Genomic DNA, 16,796 nt, shown 5'->3' on the forward strand with positions numbered 1-16,796 from the left:
AAAAGTCAACTATTTCAAAAAGGTTAATGGTATAGTCATTAACAGGATCAAGTTTTGTAATATATTATTTTGATTAAGTTATTTTTAGTAATATTTTTTGTACATTATTTTATGTGCATATTTTTTCAACTCCTTAGCTGTTCAGTAGAGATATAAGATTGTGTCAGAGTAAACGGACCTATCCACTAGTTATTTTTTTTATAGAAATTTACATATCAGAGGAATAATTACAGAGAGGAAAAAAATAGAGAAAAATAGAAGTAGAGGTAATAAAAATATTTTTAAAAAGAAGTACATCAAGGTTGACTTAAGGATCAAAAGAATACTGAATCAGGAGAGGGAGTCCTTTATAGTAACATTAGTCTAAATAGATATGATTGCAAAGTACTTTTAAAAGAGTAACTACTTCCTATAGTGCTTTTCAAATTAAAATCCATGGAAATATAATGGATAAGAATCAGTGTAGTTCATAATGTTATTTGAGGGATATAGTTACAATATAAGCAGAAGTTAGTGCAACATATCATGGATTAATTCTTAATGTTGAGTTTTAAAGATTAACTGAGCAAGGTGTACATGTTTTAAACCAGAAAATCCGAGTTAACAGATTCTGCCTCTGTGCTGGATAATTTCAAATTCCTTGAAAGTGCAGCTGCAGATTTCAGTGATGAAGATGAAGATGATGACATTGATGGAAGAGAGAAAAGTATCATTGATACTTCAACGGTGAGTTGGATACTCAGATATTAATATTTTTAGGAATCATTAGGCTTACTTTAAAAAATAATCGAAATGAAAAAAAATTAAAAAAAATTTTTTATTGGAGTTCAGTTTGCCAACATGAAAAAAAAATTTTTAAAGTAAAAATCCATGTGCTTCAACCAAAATCCTTAACTTTTTTTCATGAATTTGGGGAAATTTAATCTAAGAGGTTTTAGTATTGAGTTCAAATTCAAGAATATTTTTAGGATGGTAGCTTTCTCTTAAAGGTCTTCACTCTCTGGGACACCTGGTTGACTTAGTTGATAGAACATGTGACTCTTGATCTCCAGGTTGTGAGTTCAAGCTCCACACTGAGTAAAGAGATTACTTAAAAAAATTTTAGAATTCCTCAAAGGTCCTCACTCTTTGACTTGTTAACTCATTAAACATTTTAATAGTTTGATAGAGCTGGTGAATATGGTAAAAATGTGTGTGCTATAACAGTGCAGTGTTACTGGTGCTTTAAGACAATAGAAATGACAGACCCGTTATAGTACCTGATAGTGACTGGCATCACCTCTAATCAGTGTGGTTTTGTCTCTCTTGTCTGGGTTCCTTTGGTAGACAAATGTTAACAAAATTTTAGAACTGTTTCATTAGATACCTTCAAACTTGCTTAGAATTATTCCGTAGTTTTGTTTAGATCTTTATAAATTCATTGACTTTCCCATGATAGTTCTTGGAATAAGTAGTGTCTCTTGCTGCTTCTCCCTTTTCTTCCCTTCTCCATTCTGTTACCTTCAGCTCTTGTTTTTTTTTGTTGTTGTTGTTCTCTTTTTTTCTCCCTACTTTTTCCTCCTTCTCCTCTTTTCTCTTTTTCCTTCTTCCTCCTCTCTCTCTTTTTTAAGTAATGGATGATTTCCTTGCTTTGTCTAGGAAAATATTTACATTTCTTCTTTCATTTTATTTAATTAAGAAGAGTATAAGGGAGAAAGCAAGGTAGTGAAGCCAACTTGACCTAGAGTTCAAAGCCTTGGGTTTAAGTCTCAGTTCTGTCACTAATTATCTGTGCTTCTTACCCTTCAGGCTTAGTGTTTTAGTTTGTAAAATGGGGACTATTAGGGATCCCTGGGTGGTGCAGCGGCTTAGCGCCTGCCTTTGGCCCAGGGCACGATCCTGGAGACCCGGGATCGAATCCCACGTCGGGCTCCCAGTGCATGGAGCCTGCTTCTCCCTCTGCCTGTGTCTCTGCCTCTCTCTCTCTCTCTGTGTGTGACTATCATAAATAAATAAAAATTAAAAAAAAAAAAAGACTGCCCCTGACCAAAAAATAAAAATTTAAAAAAATAAATAAAATGGGGACTATAAAAACCTATCTTATATCCTCAGAAGATTTTGTGAGGAATAAATGAGATGCTATATATGAAAAATGATATAAATGCTTTCTGGGTATAGCTTCTCTGTTCTTTATGCCCTCTGCCTCCATCAGTGACTCTCAAATTATTACTTCCAGATTATTGTTTCCTTGAACCACTCTTCAGTAGTATTCTGCTGATATAGCCTTGCCATGGATATTATTAGAACTTCAAGTAGTCACCCCCATTTTTTCTTATCTAAACAGGTAGTAATAGCATGTGTTTTAATTTACTGTAGTAAAAGAAAATGCCTAAACTTGTATGATACCTTTTCTCTGTCCTGTTCATTTGGAAATTTTGTACTGTTTTGTGATTTCTCTGGGCCAACTGCATTGAGATGGTATTTTCCCATCAAAATACTTTATTTTGGCTCATTGATAAATGATAACTGATTATGATACTTTAAGTATGGTCGTACTAGAAATTCCTAAACATAAACTGGTTTCTTTTTAAGTAATTGAATTCACAAAGTCTTGTCTTGCAGCTAGATTGTAGCAATTCTGTGATTAAGCAGTGAAGGCATAGCTAATATAAACATGCTTAACTCCATTTAAGCACTGGATTAAAAAATCCTTTTAGTTTTTCAGGGAAAAATATCTCTAAACGAATAATTGGTTTCTTTGTAATAACTTTGCTAATTCTTAGGCTATATTACCTTAATTTTCATAGGTATAGATTAATAGGTATAGATTAATACCAAAAGGACTTTCCAGCAGTTTAACTCAATGTTGCAATGATTAAGCATGACTTATAAGATTTATTGGAATGCTGTAGAGAGAGAGAATGGCTGAAAATCATCATATTAAAATATTTATTAAAACGGGTTTTTAAACCATTATTTTATTTTGTTAATCAAAACAGTTGAGTAGATTCAACTAAGAAAATGCAGAAACATAGAGTATTGTAACTGTCATTTGTGTGTAGCCACATATGCTCTCTTTTCTTGCTCTTTGCCCTCTACTGGAGTTTGATTGTTTATTGGGTTCTGGATCATTTTCCTCCTCTTTTTCTCTCCCTTCCTTGTAATCAACTTTTTCACCTTATTTTTCTTTACCATCATTGTTTTGCATTCTCACCATAGTATCATTAGTTAAGTGTAATAATGATCTTAACATTATACATGTGTATAAAAGTGATCAACTTTAAAGTGTTTGAAGGATAATTTCATTAGCAAGATTTAGTCTCTATATTCAGATACTTTAAGAGGAATGGGATTAAGAATCACTAACTATTGTTAGCCACAGTCCCATCCCCATTTGTATTATGTTTCTTCTAATGGTTTCAAAGTGGCCATCTATCCCTTTTTTTAATCTTCATGTCACCCTATACAACCTATAAGTATTTTGTGTTTGCCATAATTCTTAAGTTGATTTCTAAACTCATTGGAGGTAGGAGTGGAGTGGAACCTTAGATGTAAGGAAAAGTGATAGGTGTTTATTACAACAAACCCCACCCCTTCCCATTTACTAATTCTACTCTCTGTTGGTAGTCACACTTTTCTTCTATACCTAACCATTAAAAACACAGGAGTTTTTGTTTATTTAAGTGGAAGACTTGATAGACAGTGGCCTGCAATTTGCTGTATCTTCATTCATAAGATTATATGGAGGAGAGGAGACCTAGAAACATTTTTTTCCCAAGGAGTTAGTTTTGTGACTTCATACCATATTTAGTAATTAGAATGTGAAAATTACATTCAGACATTCAGTACGTCTGTATTTTCCCTGCTCTTTTCATCAGTCATTGAGAACAAGAATTCTCTATTTACAAGATGTTGGTGATGGCCCCTCTAATTCATATCTGGTGTCCTGTCAGGGTCAGGAAAAAGGAGGGGTCAAGCCTTTAGGGTAAAAGAAAACAGATTAGGCAATATGTTAGTTTGTGGAACAATGAAGGTCATCGTCTTCTGTTGTTATAACTCTTCAGAGATACTTTTCTACCTTAGTATGGCTGCCCAGGGAAAATTAGAAAAAATCTTAGCATATGGTTTACAAAAGAATACACCTTCAGCATGGGGTTTTCTGTACACAGTACGTCAAGCTGGTCTTGCTTTTTTGTTTTAGATTTGCTAGATGGGGATTGGAATATGGAATATGGAATACATAAAAGTATGTCTTGATTTTAGGGAAATATTCTGAATAGTTAAATCAGTTATTCTCGCAGCATTGCTAGATTTCTCCTGTTCAGTTTTTATATATAACAGGACAGTGAGGGCAGCTTTCATCTACTACACCAGCTTTCTTCTCCTGATAGTGGCTTCCTGGAGTTCTACACTGAGAAGGATTTTTTTTTTTTTTATTCAAGTTAGTTAACATATAGTGTAGTATTGGTTTCAGGAATAGAATTTAGTGATTCATCACTATGTGTTATATGTAACACAGTGCTCATCTCCAGCAGGTGCCCTCCTTAATGCCCATCATGCATTAGCACATACTGCTCCCCACCTCCCCGCTGCCTCCTGCAACCCTCAGTTTGTTTTCTGTAGTTAAGAGTCTCTTATGGTTTGCCTCCCTCTTTGTTTTTATCTTCTTTTTCCTTCCCTTCCCCTATGTTCTATCTGTTTTGTTTCTTAAATTCCACAAAGGAGTGAAATCATGTGATATTTGTCTTTCTCCAACTTACTTCCCTTAGTATAATATACTGTAGTCCATCCATGGTGTTGCAGATGGCAAAATTTCATTTTTTGATGGCAGAGTAATATTCCATTATATATCTCACATCTTCTTTATCCATTCATCTGTCGATGGACATACTTGGGCTCTTCCATATTTTGGCTATTGTTCATAGTGCTGCTATAAACGTTGGGGTGCATGTGCTCCTTCAAATCAGCATTTTTGTATCCTTTGGATAAATACCTTGTAGTGTAGTTGCTGGGTTGTAGGTTGGTTCTATTTTTAACTTTTTAAGGATCCTCCATATTGGTTCACTGAGAAGGATTTCTGAGTCTGTATCTCATCTTAGATGAAAAGTGCTATGATTGATTAGGAATAAGCATGAGAACAGGGTCATACAAGTCAGGTATTTGTTATCTCTTATAATGTTTCTAGACTATTCTGTTCTACTGATTACTCTTGAACCCTTATGAATTTAAAACACTTTCAGTAACCCAGCAATGAAGTTTGATCAGATCATGATATTTCCATTTTACATGAAGTGAAGAACCTAAGGCCTTGAGAAGCTGAGATAGTGAGTCCATTTTATCAAAAGAAGCTACAAACCATTCATCCTAATTTCTTTGGACTCCTGGTGTTGGAGGTGATTAAAAAGAAGATAATTCATAAAGAGTATTGGCATATAGATCTCAAAAATTATCTCTGCATGCATTCAGCCTAAATTTCAATCCTCCAACTGAATCCAGAAATGTGAATCCAGAAATGTTCCTAAGTACATAAAACATAGTAGTACATAAATACATAAACATAAAACTATTTAATAGTACATAGCAGCCATATATACTATTAAATCTATAAGTCAAGTCCCACTTGGGAAGATCAGTATTTTAGAAAAATTTGAATATATCTAGAGTTATTGGAGAAAATTGATGCAAGGTTGCAATAGTAGAAATACCAGGGAGATTGTTTTTTTGTTTTTGTTTTTTTCCCCTTCTCTAGCACCATACACTTAGGGCATGCATTTCTGAGTTTGTAGCTTTTGTGATTTTAGATTTTGTAAGGGATAATGTAGTAGAGTTAACATTTATTGTGGTTATAGTCTGTAAAACTTTTGTATTTTATGAAATGTTTCTCTTTTTGGTTAGATGAGAATGTCTGTACAATGACAGACTGCATCCAAGAAATGTTAAGATATGGTTGTGGTTCTCAGTACAATAGTATGTCAGGGACATTTTTTGTTTATCTATAAATACCTGTCTTATATTCCAGTATTTTCAATATATGATTTCATTAGCTTATTTAAAACAAGCCATCATTGAACAAAGTTGAAATTACTACTTTAAAATGTATAATGTATATCTTTTTAAAATGATTATCTGTTTTACATTGAATTAAGTATTATAACTAACATAACAAAGATATATTTTCTCAAGAAGCCAATAATTGGGTTTTCTCATTCAGTGATAAAGAGATACTGTTTTCCTTTATTTAAGTTAATTTCATAAATATCCTAAAATTTTAATTTAGCATGTTTTTTCATTAGATCGTTAGGAAAAAAGCATTGCCTGATAGCAGTGAAGATCGAGATACAAAAGAAGCTCTAAAGGAATTTGACTTCTTGGTTGCATCTGAGGAAGGAGACAGTGAGTCTAGAAGTGCAGGCGATGGAACAGAATGGGGTAAGGAAGCATACTGGATCCAGCCAGAGATATTAAGTAAATAAAAGAAGCTAGTATTTTACCAGAAGGGCAACATCTTGAAGAACACTGCAAATTTCTTATAATGTTGAAATTTTGAATATCCTGTGAACCTTTTACTGCTGGCACCTTTTATCCAGGGTATATCTGTGTGTGTGTGTGTGTGTGTGTGTGTGTGTGTGTGTATTTAAAGAAAGTTATACAACTAGTTATCTCATATGTATATTTTTTTAATATAAGCAATAAACCATGAAAAGCATTTGAACCCATATACAGAATGTTCTGTTTCCTGCCTAGATAGTAGAACTTGCAAGTCTAGATTGTGGAAATAGAGTATGAGAATGTAATAAAGAATTTTAGAGACTTATCTCTGGCATCTTCTGTGCAAAAGAAGTATAAATTTAAAAATCTGTAGTTAACTCATTCTAGGAAGATTTCATCAGTGCAAGGCATAGAATTCTTTGGTGCAAATTATTGTAAACAAATTTAAAATTTTAAAACATCAGGAGGTAAAGCAATTATTTTGGGGAAAACTTATACAGCATAGATTGTTCTAGAGGTTTGGAAATGAATTGTTATCATTGTGATGAGTTCTTCCAAAGTGATCAGTTCCATCAGGTGTGTGTATATGTAGTGTGAGTGAGGAAGAGAGAGAGATATTGAGAATGAGAGGAAGATTTTCTTTTGAGGTTGAAGAATTCCAGGACTCCCTTAGTTGTGGTTTTATGTACTTTAAAGACAGGTAAGGTTAGAGAATCAGTAACTATTCTAGTTTTTTTTTAATACTTTATTTTTTTATTTATTCCTGAGAGAGAGAGAGAGAGAGAGAGAGAGAGGCAGAGACACAGGCAGAGGGAGAAGCAGGCTCCACGGAGTGAGCCCGACGTCGGACTTGATCCCGGGTCTCCAGGATCAGGCCTTGGGCTGAAGGCAGCACTAAACCGCTGAGCCACCAGGGCTGCCCAACTAGTCTAGTTTTAAATTGGGGGCTTTCCTTGGGGTTTTGTTGTCAGGAATTCTTATGATGCCACTTTTCCCTTTTTTTGTGGCAAATTGGAGGTAATTATTATATGGGATAATTAGTTATTGAAGTATATAATGGCTTTATAGCGACTAGTTCTTTTTTTTTTGGCAACAGAACAAAGTTTGGGAACCAGGGGGAAATTGAAGTCTCTTTTCTGTATTGTTACTACTGAGCTTATATATCAAGTTATTCAGGTATTTTAGGCACCAGTTCTACCAGCATAGCTAGATCCACTGTGGTACACAGAAGTCTTTCTCTGAGGAATCATACATCTGCATAAATGATAGTTGGCTTTTTTTCATTGCCAGTCTTATTGCTAGGGTATTTTGATTCATTTCTCTCCAAAGACAGCTGCATTGTTTCTTGTGTCACTTCCTTTGCTTTATAGTGTGAGTCACAGCCCAGGGTATTTTATGATACATGTGTATGTTTTAAGCTAACCTTCTGTGAAGTTACTGGTGAAAACATGAGTGAGTGATTAGTCCCACCTTTGAGCTGTTTCACTTTTTAGTAGTTTACTGGGTATTTCTGAGTATGAGTGAATAGAATCTTTCAGTTGACTAGAGGTTTCTTTACCAGGAGTTTAGCCTTACATGTTTTTAGGATTTCATTATTCATATTCAGAAATACTCACTTTTAAGCAATTAATAGAACTAGATTGCAAATCCTGTTTAGTTGAATGGACATTTAAACCGTATAAAGTGCTTAATTAATTTCTCCCCACCCTCTTAAAAAAAGGAGTGAACATACCTAGGTAAAGAATGTTGTTAATTTCTAAAAAGTAAATAGATTTTACCACACATCTTCCATGATCTTCCATTACTATTGTTGAGAGTCTAGTGAAGATTACAATAAGGCTTACCTTTTAATTTAAAAAACTGAAGACATTGTAGGATTCAAAAGCTACCCAGTTTAATTTATTACGTGATTGATGAAATATTAACAATTTTAATTGTTAGGTCTTTCTGGGAAATTAGAGACTTTTTATTATTGATAGATTATATAGTTAGAGCCCTAAAAATGTTGAGTCTTAAAATTTATTGTATTTAATCTATTCAGAGACCCAATTAAGGTTTTTAAACTGCAGATTGAAATTTAACTTGTTAAACATAGATTCCTGTTTGTTCTGATTCATTTTGGTTTATTCCAGTCATTTAACAAATTTTCCTCAAGTCTTTCTGTGTGCCAAGTCATTTGGTGAAGATCCCTACCCCTGTGGTCCATATAGTCTACTAAGAGAATATAAACATAAGTGATAGAGCATGTCAGAAGGTGTTAGATGCTTTGGAGAATAGAAAAAGTAGAACAGAGTAAGGGGGATAGAGAGTGCTGGGGTCAGGGTGAAGTGGAGGAGACAGATTACAATTTAAAATTGTAATGGGGTAGGTCCAATTTAGAGGGTAACATTTGAACAAAACATTCAAAGTTGATTGGTGGGTTAGCAGTATGGTTTCTATGGAAGGAATATTCAGGCAAAAGAAAGCAGCAAATGGCCACAGCAAATGGCCCCAAGATAGCAGCAACTTTGATATGCTTGAGGAATTCAAGGATCATCAGAATGGCTGGAGCAGAGTGATTCTAAAGGGAATATGGTGGTAAGAAATGACTAAATCATGTAGGGCTTCAGAACACAGGTGAGATGGGGAACCACTGGAGGAATTTGAGCAGAAGGGTGACTGATCTCACTTTTATTTTAAAGCATCATTCTGGCTTTTTTGAGAATAGATTACCTAGAGCACCATGTTGACAATAGTATTGATGTGAAGAGAGAGGGGACAATTATTGTAGTAATTCTAGCAAGAGACAGAATAACTAGAGAAGTAGTACATGTGCTAAGTAGTCAGATTCTGGATATATTTGGAAGGTAGGAAAAACAGTATTTTCTGAAATATTCGATGTGAAGTATGAAAGGGAGATTTTTCGGTCTGAGCAAATGCAACAATGATGAAACATACTGGGTTTGGAAGATTAGGATTTTGATTTTACATGTTTAATTTGAGATAATCTGTTAGACTTTCTAATGGAAATGTAGAGTAAGCAGTTGGATATATGATTCTGGAGTTCAAGTGAGAGTTCTGAGCTAACACATTACATAGTATATAAATAATTTTGTACTAAGTATAAAATATATAACTCATTCTTTAAATTTTCCTCTATAATAGTGAAAATTATTGATTGAATTTATCTACTATCTACTAGAAGCTCAGTTTCCTACTTAAGAATTTGTAAATTAACAAATCACTTACATTGCTTTAAGTTTTGAATGAAGATCAATTAATAAGTATACACAGTGCTATTTATAAGGACTGTAAAAAGAAAGATCATTAGTTGAACACATGCCAAAAATATAAAAATTTTAAAGTGAAAAGGTTATTGAAGACTTCTATAATCTCTTAATAATAACCTCTCATTACATAAATTTTTTGTGAGTCAATCCTAATTGAATTCAGAAAATGAGGGTTTTCTTCTAGAGTTTTTGGGCTTAATTTATTAAAAGTCACACAGATCTTCTAGGATTTTTTTTCTATGTTTCTTTCAGGAGAAATTTATTATTACCTGGGAAATTGAATTGATTGTCGTTTCTTAGATACTAGATTTTCTATGATTCACACATCTAAGGAATAAGCAATAACTTTTTAAAATTAGTGATACAATGAAGAAAATGGTTGTGTCATTCAGTGACATAACAGTGAATTGATTTATGGTGTTCAATATTTTATTTAAAAAGGCTGTTTCTTTTGTTTCACTTATTTAGAAAAGGAAGACCAGTGTCTCGTGCCTGAAGCCTGGAATGTGGACCAGGGAGTAATTACCAAACTCAAGGAACAATACAAAAAGGAGAGAAAGGGGAAAAAGGGGGTGAAGAGTAAGTGGAAAACATTGTATCTGTAAATCATAAATCTTGCCTCTTTTACATCCCCCAATTTTTTTTTTCAATGTTTTCCTAAAACCACTTACTCTTTTTCTTTTCTGCTCCTGATCTCTTTCCTTTTCATCTGCTCTCAGGGGTTGAAATTAAATGGTTAGCTATGCATATGATTATGAATCTTAATATATCCCAATAGTACATCTAGAGCCTCATGAGAGTTGGGACTTTATATTCAAAACATAGTACTAATTTCATTTTTAAAGTGTATATGCTTAATTACCACAATGATTTTTCATTCTTGATAATTTTAAATCTGATTTAGTATGACCCTCTGGCAATCCACCAAAATTATTGCACTGCATATACTTTTAGGACCTAGAGCTAGAAAGTTAATTTCTACCCCTGAATATTCTATGTGTTCATAACACACAGTTTATTTGCTCTCACCACTATATGCTATACAGGGCACAAGAGTCAAATACACAACTTTTAAAAGTATTTATTTTGTAATTAAAAAATTTTGGTGAATTTCATTTATAGTAATATTACCAATTAGCCTTTTTCTTTTTGATAAGATGTTTACTATATAAAAAATGGGAGCTAAAATGAAATTGCTAGCCCTGTGAATCATATATACATATGTAACTCATTATACAAATTATTAGGTTTAGCAGTAGAGTTAATTAAGTATTAAAGTAGAAATACAGAGGCTTTCAAGCATCCCTGAAAACCCATCTAAAACACCTTTTTAGGAGAGCAAGGCTAAACTATACTTCCTTGTGTTTCTACTTTCATTGACACTATGAACATGGGTCTCCCTTTTGTGGCAAGAGGAATTGCATCCTTTGAGATGTTAAAGTAGTATAAAGTAAGATTAATAAAATCCACTTTAGTGAAATATATATTTAAAAGTTGGAAAAAGTAGTGTAGTCATTACTGATAAACTTTTAAATCTTTATTTAAAATATCTTAGGTGTTACAAGTATTTAGCTTGAATGGATAAAAAGTCAGTGACTAGTTTTGATGTTATCATTATACCAGCTATTAAATAACTGAGAGATGATGTTATTTGATGTCTCCTCAATATAAATTAAATCACAATGAGAAAGATTAATATTAAATTATAAGAGCAATTTGTATCTTTTATCCAAATGTATGAACAAAAAATTTAATCTTAACAAACCGTAATGAGACATGCTTTATTAGGATTTTTCAAAAAAAAAAAAAATAGGATTTTTCAGAGCCATGGCAAAACCAGTTCCACTGAAATTTTAATGCAAATATCATAAATGAGAAAATATTTTAAATTTCAGATTGGCTTAAAGTTGGTATTTCTTCATGTCTTTATGCTACAATAATGAATGTCTTCAAATGTTAAACATCTCTCAATTGGAAGGATATCTAGGTCTTATGTAGAATCCATCTATTATATTGATTATTCAGTTCTTGTCAAATATCAAGGCATTGCTGTAGTTAGAATTTAGCACCTAAGATCTAAAATGGCACCATTTGACTGGAACAGTATTCCTACTAATGGAAGCTATTGGGTTTTCTCAATTTGGGGATTATGATCAGTATGCAGGCAAATAGCATATAGTTTTTTTGATAAGGAGGAAAATTGACTTCAAGGAGAGAATTTTAAATTGTTTCATTGTGGATAGAGGGACTGCAGAGTGAGGCTCAGCACATCTTGGTCATCGTTATCAGTTCATGTTGTCTTAATAAAACAGTGATCTGAGAACAGGTGAAGACATGATAGAAACAGAACTGAAGCAGTGCTTTGACTTGTTACATGAAGCATGGATTTATAAATCACCATAAATATTTTTAATTGAATTAAAAATTATTCTGGAAAAGTTTGAGTCCTTTTGATATGGTCTAGTAGAAATATTTCCAGTCAGATTGTGTACTTCAATCATACTGTCTTGAAATATATTTTTAGGTATTAGTTAAAATTGCTTAAAAGTAGTTGTATTCTTTGCTGGTATAGGAAAAAACCATAATGGACTATGGGTAAGATTTTCCCATTCTTAATTAAACTTGTAACAGGAAAAACTACCGAAGATCTGTTTCAGCCTCTATCCTATATAAAACAGTCAAAACAGGGATGTGGGAGAATGAAGAATCAAAGCTCAGGTAAGTAATCAGTAGGGCATGAGACTTCACCTCGGGTACCATAGCTTCAGGATGTAAGGCAATGAATGCAACTTAAACAAACAGAAAGGGATGCTATTGTTTAATTCAGTACACTGTAGCTTCACAATCTGTGGTATCTGCATTTAGACCAGTATACAGGGATAATAGAATAGTATTTTTAATGGTCCAAATTGCACATGAACATTGTTTTTCATGCAGATAGCAGTATTATTCCATTAGCTTAATTTTTAAAACATATGTAAAACATAATTCTTCTCAAGAAATAAACTTAAAATAATTTGAAAACTTGGAAAATACTTTTTAATATGGTAGGGTAGTTTTAAAGGTGAATGTAGGAAGATGTGAATAAGATATGTGGCACCATTTTGATGCAGTTGGATAATTCTATTCTTTTTTGTTCTCTTCCTCCCTTTTTTTGGGTTAGGGCCCAATAGGTCAAAACTACAAGATATGCTTGCTAATTTGAGAGATGTTGATGAACTTCCCTCATTGCAGCCATCTGTGGGTTCACCTTCCAGACCCACGAGCTCCAGGCTTCCTGAACATGAGATAAATAGGGCAGATGAAGGTAAGTATGTAAGACCTCTAGGGGTGCCTAGGTGGCTTCATTCAGTTAAGTGTCTGACTCTTGATTTCAGCTCAGGTCGTGGTCTCAGGATTGTGAGATTGAGCCTAGTGTGGAACCTGCTTGGGATTCTCTCTTTCTCTCCCTCTGCCTCTCCCCACCATCTCTCTCTGTCTCTCTCCTTCTCCTCTTTAAAAAAAAAAAAAAAAAAAAAAGACACTGGAGCACAAAAAGTACAGGGATATACATATCTAAGTTCAGGATATACGTATCTAAGAAAAGAATTTTATTTTACAAATGTTTGATCTACGTAGCATTCCCAAATGTAACCTTTCTTACATTCAAGGGGGTTTGATTCCAATTTCAATCTTTTAGACTTGAAAAAGGGTGTGTAAACTTAAAGACCAACTCTAAATTCTAGTTTAGAACATGCCCTGGCTCCACAGAAGCCATGTATTGGTATACATAGGCTGTTTTATTTATCCCATTGCAACAATGAGAAAATTAAGGCTGTAAATAGTAGTAAATGTTTACCCTGAGACTAATATAAATATTTTCAAATGTTTTATTTAAGCAGTTTGTCACTGATAAATGAGAAAGGGAAAAAAGACACCTGAAAGTCTAGTCACATGTTCTGTTTTCTGTTTTTACTTTGTTCCCTTTCAGTCCCTATCTAAATGAGTATACATATATATATTTTACAAAGTTACAATTCCCAGATAGAATAATTCTATTTTGTTTTATTCACTTAACATCAAACCACAAAAATAAATTATATAACTTATTATATAATTTCATAATTATAACTTTAAGACTACATATTATATTTTACACTTGATACTTAACCATTTCCTTTTTAGAAATTTAGGTTCCTAGGTTTTCATAGCACCATCTTATGGTATATAAATACAGTTCTTTCTTTTATTTTTTTATTTTTATTTTTTAAAGATTTTTAATTTATTTATTCATAGAGATGCACAGAGAGAGAGAGAGAGGCAGAGACACAGGCAGAGGGAGAAGCAGGCTCCATGCAGAGAGCCTGACGTGGGACTTGATCCAGGGTCTCCAGGATCACGCCCTGGGCTGCAGGCGGCGCTAAACCGCTGTGCCACCGGGGCTGCCCCAGTTCTTTCTTTTAGATACAAGTTCTGATTTATCTATTTGTAAATATATAAAATGTTTATATTTAGAAATTGATTTTAATATATATATTTACATAAGCTAAAAATCTAGTATGACATAAAATAATCTTAAATATTTTTCAAAACCTATTTTTAAAAATTGTCTTGAATTGAAATACTGTAGTTATTTTCAGTGAACATATCAGTTCAAGTTATTAATGTTGAACAAAACAGCCAGGGAAAAGCCACAGAAAAATCTTAAATGTTTTTCTTTCTTGATTTTTAAATTAAACTACATTTTAGAGAGACCTAAACTGATAGAACCTTGATGGAGAGACTTATGATTAGAGTAAGTTTTAAATGAAATTTTTGACCATGACATGGTTAGTTATTTGTTAGAGTTAATTATAGTATACTTGGAATTTATTACTTATACATTTAATAACAAAGACATGTACATTACACCTCTATAGTTTTATTTTTATTTTTTACACCTCTATAGTTTAAATGTACAATTTCTTCGATGTAGACATGTCTTTTGAATTAAAGATGTGAAGTCATGGGCCTCATTAGTTAGGTATGTTTTGTTCATTAGGAGATACATTCACTTCTCACTGTCAATGTGAGAATTTTAATCAGTTTCATTTATTCTAAGATCATGTCTAGATAAGGAGAAAAGTTAGTTCTTTTATTCTGATAACTCCTGAAGAGTTTTATCAGAGACTTCATCTGACAGAATTCTAATAATAGAGGCAGACTAAGTACTATATACTAAATAACAAATGTGCGAAAGTATTACATAAGCCACAGAAAGTGCCCTTGATAGATATTTAAGAACCTTAAAACTGAGGAGTTGAATATCTAACTTACTGTCTATAACGTTGGTCCTAAGCTTTCCTCCTCAGTGAAAGGTTTTCAGCATCAAAAAAATAGGCAAGAAATATATTGTGTATTTAATTGTCCATGACTGATGCGTCTTGGTTTCCAGTTTGATTTCAGAAAAAAACATCTATAGCTCGTATATGCTATAAATGTTTATTACTTTTTGTTTTAATAATTCAGAAGACAGAGAGCCATACTTAAGAGGTACAGTTCAGTAATTTTGTAAAAGCTAATTAGAGCTAATGTTTAGATACCAGATAAAATGTCATGTGTAGTCTTAAGTTCTAAGGCATCTTAGATCTAGATCAATCAAGTGAGTTCTGCTCATTGTTGCCCTCTCTCTGGCCTTCACATCTACTGGCTTAGGCAGTGATGCATGGTAGAAGGAGTTGCTGTCTTCTTTTGTTTTCAGGTTTTACTTGGTTATTTTTAGAGCATTCTTTAAATTAGCCCAAACTTTGTACATGCTCACATCCCATGAATCTTAGTCTTTTTTTTTTTTTTAAAGAATCATTTTTATTTCATGCCTGAACAAAGTTGTCTGGAAATAGTAGAAATGAAAACAAACAAAACACCTGGCTGAAGACCCAGCCTCCTAGTCTCATGTGGGTCATTTGGTTGAAATTTTGGCATTAAAATTAATTAAAATTAAAACTTAGACAACCCTCCTTTTCAGTAGTAAATGTTAGAGTTGTTCACTTGTCTTACCATTGCCTAAGTCAAGAAGCAGAACATTACCAGGGCCCTGGAAGTTCTGCCTGTGCTTCAGATCACTGCTCCTTCCTTTGTCTCCAGACATAATCCTGACTTCTAACACCAGCATTAATTTTACCTCATATAGGCATATTTTACAGTTGTAACCACTTTCATTTGAAATTTTATGTATTCCTTTAGGTTATAGAATTAAACAATTTTATTTTGAATGAGACCAGCAGTGTTCAGATCACTTGTTATATATGTTTAATAATTGAAAGAAATAATTTGAGTAATTAACAACTATCAAATGAGGAAAAGCCTTTTTTTTGTGAAAAAGAAAGGACAATGATCTATTTGATTTGTTTCATGTTGTACTTTTCTAATTAGATGATACTTTTAGTTATGGTTAAGATATGGAAAAGGCAGCCAGTTCTGGGGTGCCTAGGGTGGCTAAATCAGTTAAGCACCCTACTCTTGATTTCTGCTCGGGTCAAGATCTCAGGGTCATGGAATCAAGCCCCAGAGTTGGGCTTCTCACTCAGCGGGGAGTCTTTTTCTCCCTCTGCCCCTGCCCCTACTAATGCACACATGTTCTCTCTCTCTCTCAAATAAATAAATAGAATCTATTAAAAAAAAAAAAAACCAAACAGCTAGTTCTTCAGGATTTTCTGTTCACTGAATTTTGTCTAAGAGCATTTAACAGTAATCAAATGTAGATATACCCCTTAAGAGACTAATTGTTTACACTTTAAAAGTTTTTTTTTTTTTTTTTAATGTTTCTTTTGTCTTTCCCCTTCAGTGGAAGCATTGACTTTTCCTCCTTCTTCTGGGAAGTCCTTCATCATGGGAGCAGATGAAGCCCTTGAAAGTGAACTGGGCCTTGGAGAATTGGCAGGCCTTACAGTGGCCAATGAAGCAGACTCACTAACTTATGATGTGAGTCGTGGTTTTATTTTTGTTGCTCTTTCCTCATTTCTTAAAAATAAAAAGTTTTTAGAAAAAGACAGTGGTAAAACTTCTTCACAAGTATAGAATTTGGTTCCATTTTAATTGCAA

General features: G+C 33.2%; 1 protein-coding gene across 2 annotated transcripts in view; it reads left to right on the top strand.

Annotated features, from left to right (window-relative positions):
- The window catches only part of STRN (striatin), a 92,066-nt gene that overhangs the window by 52,336 nt on the left and 22,934 nt on the right, over positions 1–16,796 (top strand). Inside the window, exons 6-11 of one of the 2 annotated variants that reach the window (XM_041754961.1) lie at positions 591–726; positions 6,273–6,408; positions 10,206–10,316; positions 12,369–12,455; positions 12,901–13,044; positions 16,540–16,676. In XM_041754961.1, coding sequence (XP_041610895.1) covers positions 591–726; positions 6,273–6,408; positions 10,206–10,316; positions 12,369–12,455; positions 12,901–13,044; positions 16,540–16,676 — 751 coding nt within the window. The remainder of the gene's footprint in view (positions 1–590; positions 727–6,272; positions 6,409–10,205; positions 10,317–12,368; positions 12,456–12,900; positions 13,045–16,539; positions 16,677–16,796) is intronic. The other variant, XM_041754960.1, reaches the window with a different exon arrangement.

This window comes from Vulpes lagopus, chromosome 5, assembly GCF_018345385.1.
Source record: "Vulpes lagopus strain Blue_001 chromosome 5, ASM1834538v1, whole genome shotgun sequence".
Classification (NCBI taxonomy): domain Eukaryota; kingdom Metazoa; phylum Chordata; class Mammalia; order Carnivora; family Canidae; genus Vulpes; species Vulpes lagopus.